The sequence below is a fragment of the Ambystoma mexicanum genome, chromosome 6p (genome assembly GCF_040938575.1).
Source record: "Ambystoma mexicanum isolate Mex_15411 chromosome 6p, UKY_AmexF1_1, whole genome shotgun sequence".
In the NCBI taxonomy this organism is placed as follows: Eukaryota; Metazoa; Chordata; class Amphibia; order Caudata; family Ambystomatidae; genus Ambystoma; species Ambystoma mexicanum.
Genome location: NC_090935.1, coordinates 1,487,190,845 through 1,487,213,286, shown reverse-complemented (window position 1 = coordinate 1,487,213,286; position 22,442 = coordinate 1,487,190,845). Strand labels below are relative to the sequence as shown.

The window sequence follows — 22,442 nt, the reverse complement described above, 5'->3', positions numbered from 1 at the left end:
GGTCAACAAAATGTTAGACCTTAGGGTGATTGAACCCTCTAGTATTCCTTGGTCCAGCCCTGTGGTTTTGGTTCCAAAAGCAGGCATTTCTGAACTGAGGTTCTGCGTGGATTACAGGGCTCTGAATGCTGTCACCAAGACAGATGCACACCCCTTGCCTCGAACAGATGAGCTGGTGGATACCTTGGGTGCCTCCAAGTACCTCAGCACGTTTGACCTCACTGCGGGCTATTGGCAAGTAGCCTTAGCAGAACATGCCAAGGAGAAGACAGCGTTTTCCACTCCAGACGGTCTTTACCAATTCAGGGTAATGCCGTTCGGGTTGAAGAATGCACCTGCCACTTTCCAGAGGCTTGTGAATCATGTGTTGAATGGGTTGGATGAATTCTGTCTAGCATATCATGGATGATATAGCAGTTTTCAGCGCCACCTGGGAAGACCATGTGAAACACCTCGGGATTGTGCTACAGGCTCTTCAGAAAGCACACTTGACCATAAAGGCTAGTAAATGCCAGATTGGACAAGGCTCTGTGGTTTACCTTGGACATGAAGTAGGTGGAGGGAGGATACAGCCTCTAACCAGTAAAGTACAAGCAGTACAAGACTGGCCTACCCCCACTACACAGACCCAAGTGAGAGCCTTCTTAGGACTCACAGGGTATTACCGCAACTTCATGGCAGACTATGGTACCATAGCTGCCCCTCAGACTGCTCTCACCCCTCCGAAAAAACCCAAGAAGGTAACTTAGACCGACGAGTGCGAGAAGGCCTTCAACGGCTTAAAAGCCTCCTTGTGCCAGGCCCCTGTTCTCAGGGACCCTGATTACCAAGGACCTTTTATTGTGCAGACAGATGTCTCTGACACTGGGATAGGAGCTGTACTATCGCAAGTAGTTAAGAAGGGTAAGGAACACCCAATTGGTTTCATTAGTCACCAGCTTAAGGACAGAGAGCTCAGATGGTCCACAGTAGAGAAAGAATGTTTCTCTGTTTTGTGGGCCCTACGGAAGCTGAGGCCCTACCTCTATGGGACCCACTTCACTGTGCAAACTGACCATAAGCCGTTAAAGTGGCTAATGAACATGAAGGGAGAGAATCCAAAGTTGCTTAGGTGGTCCATAAGTCTGCAAGGCTTTGACTTCACTGTTGAGCATAGGCCAGGTGTCCAACATAGCAATGCTGATGGGTTGTCCAGAATGTTTAACCGACCTGAAAAAGAAACTCATCCAGGGGTGGATTAGTTCCCCCTGTCCTTAGTCTGGGAGGGGCGAGTGTTAGGAAAGATTTCATAATTGTAGGTAATTTTCCTTCCATGTGGCAACCCCCAAACGTTTTGCTGTTGTTTTACACCCTGATCTAGACTTTGCCAGAGAAGCGCAGCCTTCCGCCACACTCCTCTGGGCTTTCGCTCCATTCTTACGGGGAAACTGACATGCCCTTAAGACAGTCAGTACCGGGAGACTTCGTTTCCCTTAGACCTTTCCTCATGTTGCAGCTTTTGAGCAACATGAAACAAGAGTGCACCGTAACTTACATTACTGCGCTCTTGGGTCTCTAGTCATTCCAATGGCCCTAGAAACTCTCACTGGACTTATCATGAAATGTGCAAGTGTGTCACGGACGGGACTGGCGGCAGCTATCGTTTCTTTGTGTTTTGAACCCCTTTTTGCCATGTTAACCGCGCTTCCCACGTTTGGCCCAAATGGGTGGCCTGGCCTCCAAAATGGCCATTCCACGAGGTTCTTTGTCCTGTCCGCTGAACGTCTTGCCCCTTCACCTTCCCCCAGGCCGAGCCGACCTGGGGCAGTCCTTATTTGGTCATACACTTTCCCGTGAAACACAACGCTTTCGCGGGCTTCTGCATGCCTTGTGTGTGCCTCCAGGATGTGGGCTGGGATGTCTGTTCCCAATACACATCCTGGGTGCCAGAGAGTCTAGAGTGTCTTGAATGCCTGGGACCACCGTGGTCCGTGATAGGTCCATGTATGGTGGGAGTGTTTTGTGAGCAGATCTCCCATTGGGTCCTCTCCGTTTTGGCGCGAAGGGAACTCTGGATAAGAGGAGGCTGGAAACACCACTACCATGTCGATCTCCTGAGTTGTCACGAACGAAGGATGAAGGAGCCAAGTATCCTGCAACTAAGAAGCTGAGTCGAGGAATCGCCGGTGACCTGCTGAAGGTTTGGCACTAGGGGTGTCACGGTATTAGTTTTATGACGGTACAATAACCTTCTTGCCAAATGACGGTATATCATGGTTATCGCGGTATAGCAGGTGGAGTTAACTAATCTTAACAAATATTTTCTAAAAGGTCATACATTGTCAGATTTATCAGAAACAAAACCAGCCACCCAGGGCCAGAATTGGGCTTTTCAACATACTTTCCACTGAAATGCCACCTTTTGCTTCCACCAAACACAAACACACGTGTGGCGAGGAGGAGGGGTGGGGAGCCCTGCTCTGACTGGCTAAGCAAACTGAATAGCTTTTCCTAAGTGGTCATTTAGGCTTTTAGCTCCCCACTGGCTACTGGTGAAGATGAACATGGTAGCCATCTTGATAACCTGCATGCCACAGATCAGTGGAGGCTGATGGTAGTATATGAGTCTGCGCATACACGCATACGCTCTCTTTACGTTACAGCCTTTAGTTTGCTTGCGGACCAAAAGGTGTTCAGTAATCACGGACATGTTACCCTTTGGTATGGCAGCAGGGAATACCCACAGGGATGTAAATTCAATGATAGAACCAGGGAAATCCCCCATTGTCATATGTCTAGAAAACATTATCCATTAAAAATATATAAACCCCAAAGTAAACTCTTTTCCTTCTTGGCACTGTATTTATTCTTCCTATTGCTAACATGGATTTTGAGTCAGGCACGTGTGGTTTATGGAATGGCATTAAGAACTGCTCCGCCTGAAACTACTTGGCAGACAGCACATCCAACAGTGCAAGGGTATCCCTACAGAATATCCCCACCAAAAATATCACTGTACATATGGCCGTTTATCTCGCCATAGGTGATATTTTTGGGGGGATATTTTGTGGGAGCAGGGGTTGCGGGGGTGTCCCCCGCACATATTAAAGTAATGCAGGGGTTGCGGGGGTGTCCCCCGCAGGGTCCATGGGTCGGTATTGCTGCAAAAATATAGCAATATTTTTATATCGCAATATTTTTGCAGGGATATTAACACATGGAACCCAGTGCAAGACCAAGACTGCGCAGCACTTGCTTACTGCAGCCTTTCCAAATCAGATTGAAAAGCACACTTAACGGTATAAACGGTATACCGGTATAAACAATGTGACGGTTATTATTGTTCAATTAAGTGGTTCACGGTATCTTTAATGGTATACCGTTATACCGTTACATCCCTATTTGGCACCCTGCACTGCTGTCGTCCTCTGAGACCCCTCTGCCTCTGATCGAACGAGAAGGCCTGTACTGGCGCTTCGACCCTTTAGAATAGTGGGAACAACTATTCTCGGCACACTTCCAAATCCTGTACGTAAGCCTTCGGAAGCGTCCCTGGGCCATCCAGTGGACTGACCAGCCTACACAGGAACCTTGCTCTGTCACCGCCGTCTGGCTTACTGCTAATCCCGTGTCCTCGGCACTCTCACACGATTTGTACACTTGGCATTCCCAGATCTGAAGTGAGACGTGTGCTTTGGGACCGGAATACATGCGGTTGCCGAGTTGCCCTGCTGTGGTAACAAACCTGTGCGTGTTCGCTGCATGTGGGACACCCTCGACCCTGACTCCTGCCATCGCGGAATCTACACAGCGTTGAGACATCCTGCTGATCGCATCTGAACCTGCCAGTACCGAAACGGAACCGGAGAAGCCTGAGTCTGCCTGCATCGGGGACCGGTGAGTAGTCAATACCCTAACTGGTCGCCCTCCCGCAGGAGCCTGTGGCTCTTCACCGCTGTCGTAAACAGCAACCCTTTTCCGCACTCGCGCCCTGCTTCTGCCCACAAGTGGAGGCCGCGCTGGAGTAGCGGGGAACTGTTCATCATCGTTTTGTTCACCTCTCTAAACTGCCTGATCTCCCTGAAGAGACTCTCCTTTTCCCATTGGCACCCGAGTGTGCAGGTACTTTTGAGCATAAGGCTCCACTCTTCGTAGGGCTCGGACTTCCTTCTAGTTAGGTGGCCTCTGATGTCGAACTGGGTCTAATAATTACTTGCACTGCCTGTTTTCCTCCCCATCTAGGTGGTCTGCATATTTCGTGCTTCTAACTCTTTAGACCCCTTGGTCTTGTATATATATTGTATTGCTTGTGATGTGTTGGTTTATTGGAGTTTTACCGTGATTCTTTACTATGGTCGATGTTACAAAGGCCTTGTAATAAATATGTCTATATTTTTAATATAACACCTGTCTGGAGTAATTTGTAAGCTTCCTTGCTTTGTGTGCTCATTGCGTGCTTTCAGTCACCCTCACCCCTCTTGATACCTAGTCTTGACCGCCGCCATCACTACCCTGATTGGTCTGGCTTGTCCAGAGGTTACCCTGTTCCAAGAAACTAGGCTGGCCTTCTGAACCTCTGCCCCTCCAGGACAGAGTTCAGAAATCCATCTTAACAGTCCTCTACTGATCAGTGGCTCCAAGTCCGACTCCCTACCTCCACCCCTGAGGCACCCGTCTGGGCATCTGCGAAGGGCTCCAACTGCAGGTGCTCAGACATTCTCGCTCATGAACACAGGATCCACCCCTCCACGCCACTTTGCTCAGCTGCCCCCTGAGCCTGCTATTCTTCCCCAAATTGACCAAGCAGCAGCCTCCCACATCTACAAACAATACCATCTACCCTCGCAATGCCCAACAAGTCTCGCGGTGCAACCAAGACGGGGACCATGGATAAGTTCACCAGGCCAACACCCGGGTTTGAGCAGGGCGCCACCTCTTCCAAGGACGCTGACATGGAGGCTCCACTGGACCCCCCGTGGCCAGACCTCACGGCAATAATGAAGTCCATGGCAAAGAACTTCGCATCATTCCACGAGAAGCTGGATGATATAAATGCGAATGTTGCCTCACTTAGGTCCAAACTAGACCAACATAGCACCAGGATTACTAAGGCCGAGACCAGACTTGGCGCAAACGAGGACAATGTACTTACCCTACAAAACACTGTGTCAGTGTTAGTACGTGACATGAAAAGCGTTAAGGCCAAGTGTGACGATCTAGAATCGAGATCACGCAGAAACAACATTCGCATCATGGGGGTTTCAGAGTCGGCACTCAAGGGCCGCATGGAACTGGCAGTTGAGACACTTCTCAAAGATCTCCTTGGCGATCCTCCGCTTTCACCATTCTTCACAATCGAGCGAGCGCATGCTCACTCGCTCCCCGCCCCAAGCCTGGTGACTTCCCCAGGCCAATAATAGCTAAAGTCCTCAGCTATAGAGACAGAGATATAGAGACAGAGACCATATATTGCGCCTTACGCGAGAGAAAGGCGAACTGAGAATGGACTCGCAAATCATTAGAATTTTCCCGGACTTCTCCTTGGGGGTTCAGGCGGAGCGCAAACAATTCAATGGGGTGAAGAAAATGCTGCGAGAACGGAGAATGGAATATGCAATGCTATTTCCGGCACATCTGAAATTCACCTATCACAATAAGCTTTACTTCTTCACTGTTCCGGACGAAGCAGTCCAATTTATTGAATCACAGATCCCACTGGAAGCACCTATCAATGACCAGATGCAAAACGATTGAGCTCTTCTGTATTCCTTATATACCAGTTTAGACTACATCTCTCTTCACCTGCTACCATCCGTCATTCTTACTTCAATGAAACACAGTACACTGTAACCCCAATGCTTCCCTAGAGGCGCTCTTTGTGCCGCACTACTAGCTTAAGTGGGTACACAGCAGTGGCGACCCCCAGTGCGATTGCAATACCAGTTTTTGTGCTCTGTTTTCAGTTTTGCCCCTGTTGGGCAAAAGGGTGGGAGTGGCCTGGTTGGATATGGCACTCTAACATTTCTGTTGTGTGGGGTGTATACCGAGCATCGGCAAGTTGGGGATGGCACACAGGTGGTCGCTCCATGGGTGGGTGTTATCACACTGCTAGCTCTAACTGGGCGGTGAGGGCGGGTGGTTTTGTAGTTGGGGAATGTTTTACGAAAATTGGCAGGAAGGAGAAGACTGGTTTGAAAAAGGGGCATGTTTATGCCTCCGCAGCACTTATGGTGGTAGTCAGAGATGGATCCTTCTATTGGGATGTTCCATAGATTGCTAGCATGTCTCCACATCACTGCAGCACAAATGGTTGTTCACAGAGACAAATCCTCTACTTGGGATGTCCCATAAAATGTCAGCATGGCTACTAAAATACTGACATGGAACGTTCGGGGATTGACAAATTTCACAAAGTCCCGAAGGATCACAGCATACGCACTAAGACATGGGATCAAGGTACTCCTATTGCAGGAGACACGCACTTTGAAACTCCTATCAACTAACCTAGCACAGTCCTGGGGCCCCAATAGATTCTATAACCAATTCTCCACCCAAGCTAGAGGAGTCCTGACTCTCATCCACAAATCGGTAAAATTCAAACTCCACACATCCCACATTGACACGGAGGGCAGATACGTGATTCTCCATTGCACCCTGGTCAATGACGAATGCCTGCTCGTGAACACATATGGTCCCAACACTGACTCCCCTGAGTTCATAGACGCAGTAATTGCTATCCTTTCAAGATATGTGGAAATTCCCATTATATGGGGGGAGACATGAATCTTATACTTGATAATGTCCTGGACAGAACAACCACCACCCGCAGGGTCACGTCTCGAGCCGCTAGTCGACTCCTTACACACATGAATTCCCTCAATTTACACGATGTGTGGAAAACGCTCCATCCCCAAGACAGAGATTTCACCTTATACTCGACAGTGCATGACAGCTGTTCAAGAATAGACATGTTCCTACTGTCGGGGTGCGGGTGGGCAGGGAGAAGGATGTTAAGCTCCTTGCACGCATGCTCTCTGACCACTCTCCCGTGCTGCTGCAGATCCAATTGGGTAACACTCTGGCTGCCCGTCCCGCCTGGCACTTTAAATCTGAGGCTTTGTCTGACATTGTCTTTAAAGCTGAGATCCTCTTGGACATAAACACGTTTTTAAAGAATAACACCACACAAGACACACCCGAGGGGACCCGCTGGGAGGCATTTAAAGTATACATTAGAGGTATGTGTATCTCAAGGGAGGCGGGGGTCCTGAAAGCCATAAGGCAAGCTCTAAATAGCTCCGAAACTAAGCTCAAGACTCTAGAACTAGAATATGCTTCTGTACCAGCCCCGGTAATTCTATCAAAAATTAGAACAGAACTAGAATTTTTGGAATCTCACGCCCTTAGCGAAGTGCGGTACCATGCCCGCCCCGTGGCTGCCCGAAGGTATGGTGAGGGCGACAGACCTGGAAGAACGTTAGCCAAATTAGTGCGCGCTAAGGGAGGCAGGTCCCAAATTGATAACATTTTAGATGAACATGGCCTACGACACTGGTCTGACCAAGCCATTATTGACATCTTCGCTAGTTTCTATGCCAATCTATATGGCCCCCAGCCATAACACACAGCCCACGACCTGGACGATCTGCTGGAAAGCATCCCTATGACCCTCATCTCCCAAAGCACCAAGGAACAACTCGATGCCCCGTTCACCTTGGACGAGATAGTCCAGGTAATTTCAGACCTTCCAAAGAACAAGGCCCTGGGTCCCGATGGGCTCACATCCGAGTTCTACCAGGAACATGTTGCCATCCTAGCTCCTGTACTGTATGGGGTCTGGACCGAATCACTTCGGTTAACCACCCTCCCCCCCTCCCTAAGGGAAGCCCTAATCACTGTCCTTCCCAAGCCAGGGAAACCCCCAGACGAATGTGGCTCCTATAGGCCCTTATCCCTTATCAACAGGGACATGAAAATCTTTGCCAAAATAATAGCGAATAGATTCCTCCCATTTATGCCTCACCTGGTCCATGCTGACCAGAGTGGATTTGTCCCTGGACGCTCTACCGCACTCAACATCCGCCGTCTATTCAATGTAATGTCCAGAATTGACCCAAAGACAGACGCAGTGGCGGTTACGCTAGACGCCCAGAAGGCATTTAACATGGTTTCATCGCAATACCTATGGGCTGTGCTGGAGAAAATGGGGGTGGGACCAAAAATGATGTCCTATATAAAACTGCTATATACAGGTCCAATGGCCAGGGTGCTAGTCAACTCCATTGTCTCCTCTCCCTTTGCGTAACACAGGGGTGCCCACCAGGGATGTCCGTTCTCCCCCATCCTTTTTGCGCTCGCCATTGAACCTATGGCAGACTATGTCAGAGATTGACACACCGGCAAGGGTTTTCGCTTACAGGACACACCGAAAATCATCTCATTATATGCCGATGATGTATTACTATATGTCAGAAACCCCTCAACATATCTAGACCTCATCATCCGCGACATAACCAAAATAGGCACTTACTCGGGCTTTACCATTAACTACTCCAAATCTGAAATATTTCCTCTTACAGTGGCAACCCAACAACCGTCATGTGAATTTCCACTACGCTGGTCCCCTGGGGGCATCCGGTACCTCGGGGTGCAGGTGTCACTAACCAAAGCCTCCTTACTGACGGATAACTACGAGACAACAGCACAGCTCATTGAATCCTAGATGCTCAAATGGCGCAACCTCCCACTGTCCCTAGCGGGTAGACTGTCCCTAGTAAAAATGATCCCCAAGCTCCTTTATATCTTCGCCAACGTTCCAGTGTGGCCCGGGAAGCAATACTTCAAGAGGCTCCACCCGGCGTATGCCCAATTCCTCTGGCATTCTGGCGCTGTCCGCAAGAAGTGGCAACACATGACCCCACCCTATGAAAAAGGGGGCTTTGCAGCCCCAGATCTGACACGGTACAGGATCGTGGCTCAAGCCCAACACGCCACGCACTGGTACGCACACTCGAACCCCCCTCATGTTAAATTAGAGACACTGGCAGGTGATGGGACCAACATCATGACCCTCCTACTACACCGCACGTTCCAGACAGACGCCCCCTCAGAACCTGTGGCCACCACGATCAGAGCATGGACTAGGATCTTAAATTCTGAACAAGAGCATCGCCCATACTATAAATGGCTCCCCATACGGCAATTCCCAGGACTCTCCCCCACGCACGACCAGAATTTCTTGCGACACTGGGAGAAACTGGGCTATCGAGCACTAACTGATCTGTATCCCGGCGGTAAATTCATCACCCCTCAAACATGGCGGCCGAACACTCCAACTCAGCACTAGAACTACTACAATATTTTAGGCTAAGAGCGGCGGTCTGTGCAATGTGGCCCTCCTACCCAGATGAGCCCCCACACTCACCCGAACCTCAAATCATAGCAAACTCAACAGGCGGTAGGGGCATAATATCCTCCCTGTACAAAATGCAGCTGGAAAAACTAGAGAATGTATCCCTCAAACCACGGGGAGCTTGGGCTAGGGAGCTGGAAATGGAAATCACTGAAGGAATGTGGAATAAAATGTGTGCACACACGCGCAAAGTCTCCCTCAGCGCTAGATTCCGCTGCATAAAATATAAACTCCTTAACAGGCTTTATTATACACTGCACAGGTCACGAAATTTACACATACCACGTCTCACATAGGCCCTAAATGTAAATCGGAAGAGGCAGATCACATACATATGTTTTGGTCCTGCACTGCGTTAGGTGGGTTTTTGGATGGAGGTAACGAAAGTGCTCTCAGAGATAATTGGGTCCTCACTGGACCTTGATCCACTGGCCCTTCTTTTCGGGATATGGTCCGGAGAAAATGCTGAAAAAATGACAAAATTCCTAAATGTAAGTGCTATTGTTGCTAAAAGATGTATATTACAATGTTGGAAGCGTCACCCCCCCACCATTGAGATGTGGTTGAAAGCCCTCACCTGGGTGCAAGTGTGTGAAGAGGAGTATATTGGATCCCTAACCATGTCATCCCGCCCCAAAAATGTGTGGACTGAATTCTGCAGCTACCTGAACAATAAAGACGAGGTTGAGGGGAGCTCCACCCCCCTGCCGGCTCGCCCGGCTCACCATAAGTACTAAGCACCTATCGTCCCCTTGTTTTGTCAAATCTCCCCTCCCCATTCGGTGCAGCCATGAAAAGTGCATGATGTAATGCCTAATTGTGATATTATGATTTCTGTTTATCTCTGTATAATACGTGCTACACCTGTCTCAACTTTCTGCCAATAAACAAAAGTTTAAAAAAAAAAAAGTTGCATGTCCTAAAATGTATGTGCCAAAATGCAAGGCCACAGCTCTCAGAAGAAAACACTGACACATGTACATGCACACCGAGCTACACATATTGAATAACATCTCTGCAAACACAACTCGTGCATAGCAATGAAGACAGGAGCGCGGAAAAAGCGCTCAAATGAACATCCAATTCTCCAGTAAGTGTACCCGTAACGCACCGAACCCATGCATGGAACATTAATGACTCTTGTAGGGAATCAAGTTCACATAACAGTCCTTGTTCAAATGGCCTGAAACTCCTCAAAAGCTTAAACTACCAAATTCAACATGACAATGAATCCACAATACCATGCATAACAGTAAACAGTCCACAAATCCTTAAACTTCCAGTCCTTGAGTCCACGCTGCACCTGGCAGCATCAGTCTTAGCCTACACATTCCTCAAAGACGTTAGACTAACAATTTCAGTGTACATTTTACACACAGAGCAGAAGACACACGCACATTCAAAAAACAGGTACGCGCAGAATGTATTTTCACAAACAACTCCATAACGCACAGTAACTACCCAGCGAATACACAATCGCTGACTAACTAGTTCATCATTACATTGGAAAATAGCAAAACACGGCCAATTAGAGCAGCGCATGTGCCATGTTAATCTAACACTGAGGAGGGGATAATCACAGCATTAATCAGAAACATCCAATGCGATAGCAACTGCTCAGGAAATGCGCTTCTCTGACAAGACTGTTACAGTGAGAAAAAAAAAAACAAATAATAAAGGCCTAGCATTTACGCTAGTATGTACCCAAAATGTACATTCCATGCACAAATAATACTCTACTATTACCCAGCAATACACGTTCTGTGACTGTTCCCAAATAATATACCAACATGTCCGAGCAATGTACATTCTGTGCAAAACCTTCATCAAAATCCATTGGCTCCCCGCTGGCAGCATCCCAGTCTGCTGTCAAGGAGGGCACCAGCACAGACTGCAGAAAACTCTTGAGGCTGCCACACATGCCAGGCACTCCCGACTTGCATGAAACATAAATGAACTTATTTTGCTTCCTATAAGGTTCTGAGAAAAACAGTACCTCCGTGGGACATAGCTCTTAAGACACAAACGTCCCACTAATGCTCCGACGTGTAATGCCCGACTGCAGCTTGAGAGGCCTGAAGTGTGAGATGTCGTTGCACGTCCTCACAAACACAGAGGAGGCACTTCCTGACAGTGACGAACGTAGATACATGTCACAACGCTGTGAAAATTGTTACATCCGCTCTTCTAATGCTGGAATCAGACCGCCTCCAGGTGGAAATCCGAATGCTGGTGGAGGGATCACCAACTCCTCGCCCACAGGGTGAGGTCGCCACTCCCCAGGAGACCTAAAAATGGTACGGATCTCTGCTGTCTCAACCACGGCAACCGGCACCAGCGAGAATGCCCCCATGGCACTTAAAAAAAGGTGCCATCTGCTCCCCCACGGGAGGGTGGGGGCCGCACAAACAGCTCTCCGGGGCACAGGCTCCACCATAATTCTCAAGCCCGCCGGGTGAAGCCCGCGGGGAAAGGGCGCGGGGTGTTTGCGTCCCGCAGGGGTGTTCGCGGAACGCCGAGGGGGAGCGTTGCACTCCTGGTTTGCCCGCAGAGATGTCACTCCAACACTGATTAGAGGGAGGTTGGAGTTTGAAGCCGCTGCTCACCGTATGGAAGCTGCTGCCGTCTGCTGTTTGTCAAGGAGGTAACCTAGGTGACATTATTTTGCCCTATTCCTGAGTCTATTCTCTGGGTCCCTATGCCGGACCACCATGCTCATGCCACCGGGGGGATCCCAGCCCCTGTACCCCCTGTGTTTTTTGGACCTGAGCTTGGCCCGGGTCCCCCTCCCGGCGCCAAGAGGAAAATCAGACTGCTAAAGAGGAATCGGATAGCGGGTCCCTTAGTTGCCTTGACAACACATTGTGCCCCAGGAACCACCCATGAGGCCACAGCACCCGCAAATCTTGGGGATACCCACTTTCTGCTCAATGAGATCCGTCATCTTCTGGATAGTCCAGGGGTAGAGCCCTTCCCCTTACCGGCACAGAGTCTGGTTGCCTTACCCTCTGGGCTCCGGCTGGACTCTCCCATTTCATCTGTTTTGGCTGCGGGGGACAGACTGTCACTACCGGCCCAAACTGCCCAAAGGGGCATATCCTCCTCAAGCTCCCACAATAGTTCGTGGAGCGATATACTTTCATCTACAAGTTTAGAGGGTAGCTCCCCCCTTGGTGTGTCCCCTTCCCGGTCGGTCAAGGACATTATCCAAAACAATACATCTGCTGGGAGTAACCATGAGCCCAAATTGACCTCTGACCTACCTACAGAGGAAGCGCCCTTGCATAGAGGGTGTGGGTGTACCCAAGTATTGGCGGAACTGGCCATCATCAAGGATCTGTTATACGCTTTGCTAGAGGCTCAAAGGAAAGGAGTTGGAACTGTTCAAGTGGAGGAGCCCATGATCAACACCCCAGCTGACGAAGGGCACATGTGCCCACCCCTGGAAAGTCCCTCAGATTGTTTACCTGCAGAGGTCCCTCTGGTTTTGTCCACCCCCAACGGGACTGCCGTTGACCCAATACAGGCACAGGCCTCTGCCCTCATGGTCTCCGACTGTACCGAACCCAAAGCCCAGAGTCCATGGAAGTCGGGGGATCAACCTAAGTTGCTGGAATCAGGAAACCCCAATCATACAACAGTCTTTCTTCAGGGGGTGCCTAAACTGGCACCAGACAAGCGAGAGCCAAGGGACGCTTTACTTAACAAATGCCTATTCTGGCTAAATACTACTGGAGGCTGCCCGTTTGTACGTAGAGAGGCTCTGGCGGGGTGTAGCAGAATTACCAGCATGGGCAAAAACTCTCTGGACAGCATCAAATTGACTTTTTGGGACCATAGTCTAGCACACAGGGCTTGGGAAGGTGGTGGTCGGGCTGGCAAGTCATCGAAGAGTGGGATTTCAATCAGTATGCCCCCTTTCCTCAACCCTGTCACCCCTGTCAGATCTGCCATAGTAAAGCCTGGGGTCTTTCCTAGTAACAGCCTCCTTTCAGGTGCTAATTTGACTGCCTTAGGCCCAAGGCGCCATGGGTGTAGGAGGAGGCATGGGGATGGTGGGACTTGATTTTGGGCCTAAAGATCTGTTTATGGTTCCCATTGGTGGGGGTGGATTGCTCGCACTGCCCTGCAGTCTTCTCTGTGGTTGATTTTATATAACTCTGTATAAAAACCGTATTCCTATCCTTAGAAATGTTTTTGTAGGATGTACTTTGATGGTCATTTTTTTTGGCCGAATAAAGTTGTTTGACTGACTAATACTCTACTATTACCCAGCAATACACGTTCTGTGACTGTTCCCAAATAATATACCAACATGTCCGAGCAATGTACATTCTGTGCAAAACCTTCATCAAAATCCATTGGCTCCCCGCTGGCAGCATCCCAGTCTGCTGTCAAGGAGGGCACCAGCACAGACTGCAGAAAACTCTTGAGGCTGCCACACATGCCAGGCACTCCCGACTTGCATGAAACATAAATGAACTTATTTTGCTTCCTATAAGGTTCTGAGAAAAACAGTACCTCCGTGGGACATAGCTCTTAAGACACAAACGTCCCACTAATGCTCTGACGTGTAATGCCCGACTGCAGCTTGAGAGGCCTGAAGTGTGAGATGTCGTTGCACGTCCTCACAAACACAGAGGAGGCACTTCCTGACAGTGACGAACGTAGATACATGTCACAACGCTGTGAAAATTGTTACATCCGCTCTTCTAATGCTGGAATCAGACCGCCTCCAGGTGGAAATCCGAATGCTGGTGGAGGGATCACCAACTCCTCGCCCACAGGGTGAGGTCGCCACTCCCCAGGAGACCTAAAAATGGTACGGATCTCTGCTGTCTCAACCACGGCAACCGGCACCAGCGAGAATGCCCCCATGGCACTTAAAAAAAGGTGCCATCTGCTCCCCCACGGGAGGGTGGGGGCCGCACAAACAGCTCTCCGGGGCACAGGCTCCACCATAATCAGGCTCTAAAGCTGGTGAGACCTACTATAGGTGACAGTGAGGTCACATCAGTATACCCTTCTTTCATATATTCGGGAATGACAGCCTCTACTTTAAATGCTATAACATTCTGCAAGGATCTCCACACTTTCTCCATACCCTCTAGCTCTGGGAGGGATGCCATGCTGAGTAGGTGCAGACATTCCTTATGCTGGAAGGCACAGTCTCATGGGAATCATGCATTCGCTCCTTTACCTGCCCTAGGTGGTGGGGTAACTTCTTGGAGGCAGTGGGACCTCTCTTCCTTTCCCAAACACGTGCCCCTTTTGTCTGCACCCCCCCAGACCTCCGCGCAGCACCTTATTCGTCCTCTCTTGTCCTTCCTTACATCTACTCTTACATCTGCAGATGTCTGCCAGCTGCACAATCTTCCTTTACTTCTTGGACCTGTCTCTTGGACCAGCTCGTCGCCAGTTGTTAAGAGTAGGACATCTTGAGGCAGCACAGGTAACGTAGACAAGTTCCTTATATTCAGTTGCTTCAGGTTAAAGCTTATAGGTATGGAACTAGGACAGGAGCAGAGACAGAGCCCACTGGCTTCCACCTCCCAGGCTACATGCTTTCAACTGCCATGAGTGGAACACACACACAGAACAACATTCCAACTCATCCATAACATTCCACCTGTGACATCATTCAGTCCCTGACATCATTCACACTCAAGACAGGGCACAGCGCATCTTCTTCCCTTCACATATCAATACACACAGACACAGGATGGACAACTAATATTTTTGCCATGAAACACTAGAGGGCACAGTCATTTAGTTTCAAATATAATAGAGGGCCCGTTTTTGAAATCTTATGAAATTGTCTCACTGCAGGAAACTTGGTTACTCTCTTCCCTGTGTTGGTTGGGTATGTGGTGTGTGCACAGAAAGCCAAACATGGAGTCTTTGGTCTCTAGAGACATCCGTTTGAATTCACGAGTGGATTTATTATAGGGAATACCTATTGGCATGTGAAAATGGGAGATTTAAGGACTATCTTAAATAATCGGTCAGAATCTATCATTGATTGGTATAATGTTTACCCAGGAGGGTCAGTATCGTTTCGGGTGATCTGAATGCCACGTGTCCTTTGAACAAGAGTAATTACCCAATTTCCACAAATGAAGAAGACAGTCATTTGGGTATAAATGGTGGAGTATTTTAAGTGGCTTGGAATTGCAAATGTTAAATGGTGACATTGAAGGCGATATACCGAGTCAACCCACCTAGTCGAATGGGAAAGCGGAATCAGTGTTAGACTATATTTTTGTTAGTCAGGTTCTGTTTAACTGTTTTACTCTCTTCCAGACCCTGATATCTGAATTTAGTGATCATCGTCCATTGTCAGCTTTATTCAAATTTAGCAAGACAGAGGTGGAGTCATCATTTGGAATGGTCCCAGGTCTTACGGTGAGTTTGGCAGGCAATATAATTCAATGGAACCCTACATCTGTTACTCAAGTAGATTCTCTATTAGAGCAATGTTTGGAGGTGGTATCAAAGTCCTGGTTTTCTGAAACTTTGGTGGTCCCTAGGTTTGCTATTTTGTGGAAGATCTTTTAGCAGCGAGTGTGATTGGTAAGAAAACATTTCCCCAGTTAGATTGGAGGAAGCATTTACATGCATATATGCTGAGGTGGCAGAGTGTAAGAGAGACCTGAGAAGGCAATTGAAATCTTTGAGAAGAGCAAAAGCATTGACAGCTTCTGAAAAGTGCTCCAAAATTAAAGCTGTTTACAGGTTAAGGCTGTTGCAGAAGCTGACTGGGTTGCTTATTTTCAGAAGAGTTTCACCTCCCCGAATCCCCAGCCCCAGTGTGTGACTCCTTTGAAAATGAGAAAGAGGACACAGAAGAGGTGATCGTGAAAATCAGTACATCTAGAGCAGCTGGTCTGAACCAACTATCCAACCTGTTAGTTAAGCAATAAGCCCCAAACAGGGGGGGCATTAGCACTTCAGACCAGGGTACTAAAAACATTTTTTTTTCTGTTCCGAAATGCTCTGGCGTTTCCAAAAAGAAAAAAAGAAAAAGCCCCCTCCCCCCTCGGGAAGTGAAAACGAAGTCTGCGTTTTCCCTTTACATGGCGGCCAATTGAAAACAATAAAAAAGTAAACAAACAGAATGACCACAATGGAAAGAGAGACATGACACATAATCCCTTCTCCCTTTCCATGGCATCCGTAAAAAAAATAGGAAAAAAGTAAACAAGAAAATGGCTGTCATGGAAAGGAAGAGGGACTACGTGTAGTCCCTTCTTCCTTTCCATGGTGACCAGTCACAGATCACGAGCAGACACGCTGGGGACAGAAGTGTTGCCAGCGTGTCCTCTCCCGAAATGGACAGAAAAGAAGGTAAGTAGGGGTGGGGGTGGTGGCCCGGGCAGGGAGGTAATTCTGTGGATGGGGGAGCGGGGGCCACTTACGTCGTTCCCCGGCGGGGGAAGATGGCGGCCTCAAACCATGAGGTGGCTCAGAGCGTGGGGATTACCACTGGTAATTCCCCCGTTCCAAGCCTCCTCATTGGCTGAGAGGCTGCCAAACTAACCACTGGATACTAATTAGGGGGAAACCCTGTGCGTGGGCATCAATCCTCACTGTTTTATTTAATCACGTGGTGATCATAAGAACAGGTATTGGGTTCTTATTTAGCAATTTACCCCAATAAATGTATTAGGCATGAGTTCCTATGATTCAAACGGAATCTTATCCCAACAAGAGATGTCCTTGGGAAATATGGCTCACTGATGATGGGCATGATGAATTGCTGATTCTGCAATGAAAAAGGTCTCGTGTGCGGGACTCCAGGGGTTGCGTTTACAATATTTTAAAAGATTTGCCAGATCCGTTGTTGAAGATGTGAATGACATGGTATGGGAATTGTGCTTGGCAGGTCGTAAAACCTCTCTAGTCCTAGCTGTGACCGGTTTTATAAAGTCATTGAATTTAGAAACATCATAATACACTTAGGTATTGCTAACATCCCGTTGTTTAAGGATTGTCATGGAATAAATTTAGTTTAAGTAATCTGTAAAGTGTTTTATTGATTGGGAATGTTGAGCATTTAAATTGGTTTAAAATGAATGTGATGATAGTTTTATTGCACATATGATGTGCATTTTGTTGGATCCATTCTTTGTAATACATTTTTTGTAAACTGAGTTTTTTCTTTTCTCTTTTTGTGTAAATGTTTTAAACTTTGATAAATTGTTAATAATGTTCAAAAGTTATTTTCTATAACCGAATAACATTCAATAAAAAAAATATATATATATTTGACTTGAGAGCAGTGGTGGAGGCCTGATCAAAGGGAAAAGATGACAAATCATGTGTATTTTGTGCAGCGGCTAAAGAAGATTTAGCACATGTTATATTGGTGTGTCCCGCATTCTCATCCATAAGTGAGCATACTTTATAACCAGTATTGCAGGGTCAAGGATTCCTTTGTTATGAGCCTGCTTTGCATTATTTGTTATGGGCGTATTCAGTTTATGTGGGGTGCACACCTTTGTCCTTTTTCCAGCATGCATTGCCCCTGGGGACATTTTTATTATGGTTTGTTTGAACCTGAGTATCTTGGCAATGTTTTTAGGGTTTTAATGTTGTTGGTATCTTTAGCATTTTTAACTTTTGACTGTAATATTGTTGAATATTGTTGTTGTTTTCATGGCATGTTTTGTATTACCGAAATAAACTCTTTGACTGACATATAAATCAAGGCAAATCCTGTCATGTCCATGTCCATGCAGTCATTGCATTGTAGACCATCCACTTTATGGAATGTCTATTAATAATATGCAATAACATTATATGGGTCTTTATCTCATGTGGCCTCACCTTGATAATGTACTTTATTAAAATGTTGTAGTGATCATAGTTTAGTGTATGGGAACCTGACATCCCATGAAAATTGAGGCTAGAGATAACATAGCTCCACTGGAAAGCTGGCTAAATAAAGGACCTTGAACTTTGTTATAGCAGCTGTCCAGTTTAAGTACAAACAAGGGATCTGCTATGATTTTTTGTGAGCCAACTTGCCGCAGGTCCTACCCAGTTTTTCTCACACCCTCATGATTTTAACAGGGTCCAGCCTCTTATGTCTCTGTGACCACCCCCCCCCCCCACCGCACCTGCATCTGCCTTGGTCATACATTTGCTCCCCATCGTTTTTAATGGGGGCTTGCCCCATACACCAAATCACCTTCATCAAAGCCAAGTCTCTATGAGAAACAGGAAGTGGTGGGGTGCTTTCTAGGCAACGCATTATCATTTCTCTTAATTATATTTTTCAGCTTATCTGGCACAATTTAGCACTCTTGCTGGCCTTGATCATCAACAACTCTCTTGATTGTTTTCAGTAGCCAATAACTGTCAAACTGGTTATCATGAAATGGGAGACTTTGTAACTGCATATCCCAACACTTCGAAGACCGCTGAGACCTGGCCTATGCTAAACAGAACCTCAAAATAAAATAAGTATATACACAAATGAAAATGTCCCACCACATGTTCAATATTCAGTTTTATATTTGTTTAATTTGATATCACACACACTGAATGTCCCTGTTCATTTATTCTAACTCCCACTACGTTTAATGAAGGTGTACTTTTTGGGAATTTTGTAATTTGTAATCACTATTGAGTACAGAGGGACATATTGCTACATCACCATGATGACATTTGCGAGGAAAATGTGTCATGCATTAATTTACACTCTTTTTCATGTGTGGATGTTTGTAAAAGAGAATAAAAGGTTGCTTGCATGGTCTGCAAAAGGTGAGTGGGGAATATTTCAACGCACTCATTTCTGTCACTACTTAGAAGCTGCAGTGTTTTGACTTAAGAACATGCATATATCTCTAAAGCAGGACTATTTGATGCGCCATGAAAGTAAAGCACTTACAGGGGATCCTGAAGACAGTCTTCTGCGTGGGGTCGACAATCGCTATAGAAGAAATCAGATAGTTACAGATCAATCAAAGCAAGACGAGGGGTCATTATGCAGTCATTGAAATGTAGACAGAGCATGTTAAATAGTCACTGCTTATCCAATCCAATCCAATATATCTTTATGTTGGCAGACACACTATAAAATAATACAACCTAAAATAAAATAGTACAAACAGACGTAAAACAGCTAAAATGATGGCAGTCACATCTCCAGTGTAAAACCCTCTAATCAGCACTTACACAGGAAAACACTCCCCATGTGTTATCGAAGAACAATATTAAATGTTATTTGACAATAGACTTCTTAAAACAGAGATAAAAAAAAACAGAAACGGCCATTGGATGGATAGCCATGCTCATCAAAATGAAAGATTCTTGGAAACATAGGGCCTCACTATGATGGTAACAGTAAGTGTGTTCTTTTAAATACCTTCTATTTTTGAATTCCCAGCTAATTATAAATTGGAGTTGTATGGGATATTTACTGTGTCGGGAACATAGAAAGTTCTATATTGGATAAACAGCCTATAAACAGTAGATATGTCTAGCAATCCCAACGCAAAATTAGGTAATACAAGTGGCATTCGAAATATCCCATGGTTTTCCATTTTAGCCATACTCATTATGAAGCTCAAAGCGAAAACACAAACTCCAGCACCACCCTCAGCAACTGCCTCGGGAGAATAAGCAAATGGTTGACATCCAATTACCTAAAACCAAACCCAGACAAAACGGAAATAATGATAGCCTCACCTCATGTCACCTCAAACATATCTTGCATGCCCTTTGGAAATGGGTAACTTCCCCAAACCATCTAAAGTGGCCAAGAACCTAGGAATATCGTAGACAACAGACTCATGCTGCAACCACAACCCAATGAAAACGTCATAAGGTACTCATACATCCACATCCACTCTCTCGCTGACATATTATGCCCTGCCTCTCCTCCGTACACTGCTAGCTGTCTGTTATCTCCCTATTCTTTCAGGAATAGAGTATACCTCAACAAAATGTAACTCTACTAACCAGCCAGAAACCTAACATTGAGAAAGGACATAATATTAGAAACCAGAATATTTTGCAGAGAAAGAGGGTATGCCTTTTCCACTATGGTGAGCAAACACTGAAATGCAAAAACAAGCGAAATTTGCACCCCACAGAACAACCTGAAAATCAGAAAAATTCTAAACACCTTCCTCTTTAATACTTAAGACACAGAACGTGTAACCTATATCCATGAAGCAGTAACAACACCACTTCTCAATAGTATGACTTTGACATGCAGCCACAATTTAAGGGAATGCCATACCTGCTGCTGACTGTCTGCCTAGAACACAGCACACAGCACTCTGGGAATTCTAACACCTAGAAGACATCATATCAAGCCACTTCCAAAACACTAAGATAATACCTTCCCAGTCCCCCTGAATAGCTAACTCTCAACAGAGGAGAAATTCACAAATCAACCTACAGAACCGAACATCTCTCAACATAATGCAACAAACAGCAAGACCATTCATTTGAAAGCAATATGGGAACGCAAGGAACAACCCCCATCTTTCCATTAACCCTTAGTTTCCCTCAACCTTACTCAGGACACACAATGCAAATCAGCCACTCACCCACAGCTGTTAAAACAAGACCCTCACCCCAAACTTCCAACATCAGAAACATACACTTCTAACTACACCTAATATACACAGATCCCGGCCAACATGTACCCAAAATATAAGCATGCACCAGCGCCTCTGGTCACAAAGCCCTCGATTCTTCCTACACTTTACACCTTGAAGGCTTACACAGACACACAGACACACAGGCACACACACACACATAGTGCTCAGGGTACTTCTGATCTGCAACCTCAACACAAAGCACTGCAACCCTGCCTTTACCTCCCATCCCAACGAACCAAACCTACCCACCCGCTCCCTTCCAGAGCTCCTGGAGATTCTGCAAATGGCAGCATCACGCTCTACAAATCCTAATCCCTCTGGTTTTACTCCTGTTATAAAGTATTTGACAGATCTTCCAGTCAAGGATGTATTGATCACAGCAAAAGCCAGCAAACACACTCTTCATGTGGCTCCTCCTCTGACACGCTTCCTTGCCCACATTTCTTCCAGAGCTTTTAGAGGGATCCTTTTCTCCTTCTGTAGTTCGGCCATTATTATAAAAATAACTTAACCCAGAACAAGGTGAGTGAACAGGGTGCTCAGAGAGCACTCATTGCCAGAGAAATACTGGACATTGTGAATTTAAGGCTTACATGTTGTATGAGCCACGGCTCAGTTTGAGGCCTGTCACTCTGCATGTGCAGCATAGAATCTGCCAGGATAGTGGTTGGGGTAGAGTTGCATGGCCAGGAGCATATTACTATTAGTATTATTAGTATTATTATTATTATTATTATTATTATTATTATTGTGTTTATTGAGCATGGACCTAGCTTCGAGAAGCAATGGAGTGCTTTAAAGAGGTATAAAACAATACAGTATAGGGGTAAAAGCAAGCAAAACTGCCTGTGGAATAAAATGCTAATGTAGGCTGTACTTATAATAGTGGATTTGTATCTACGTTGGTGAACCAGAAGAAGGACTTAGACAATTGGAGGCCATTTCTCAAGAAATTTTATCACAATAAAAGAATCAAAAATGCCCAGCTAGCCCTATCACTATGAGGGAAGTTCCCTACCTAACAAAACAGAAGCTAAGGGTGTGCTTTAAAGTCCAAAATTAAGTTCTTCAGTCCGAATCCTATCCAACTAACAGCCTCTACCACTTTAGAAAAAAACATCTAACTAAATGGGAATATTTAGAACATAAAATCTACTTTCCACTGGGATCCACTCTATTTTTCGTGTTTGCATAGTGCTGCCCACATACTGAAGAGTGCATGGGCAAAAAACAACTATGTACAGTAATTGCAAATAAAATTTGATTAACTATTTACTAGTGCCATTAAAAATATGTCTGTTCCTGGCAAACTTTGCTACAAGTACACGTCTAAATAACCTGCATGCATGAGAGGACATGCCCCTATTTTTGACTTTTCACTCACTCTCATTGAAATCAGCACGTCACCTATGTTCTGCCTTCTCAGACCCTGG

General features: G+C 46.4%; 1 protein-coding gene across 3 annotated transcripts in view; it reads right to left on the bottom strand.

Moving 5' to 3' along the window:
* The window catches only part of LOC138510563 (uncharacterized), a 1,136,503-nt gene that overhangs the window by 515,414 nt on the left and 598,647 nt on the right, over nt 1–22,442 (bottom strand). For all 3 annotated transcript variants that reach the window (XM_069626321.1, XM_069626322.1, XM_069626323.1), the window contains one exon: nt 19,287–19,328. In XM_069626321.1, the coding sequence (XP_069482422.1) occupies nt 19,287–19,328 (42 nt within the window). The remainder of the gene's footprint in view (nt 1–19,286; nt 19,329–22,442) is intronic.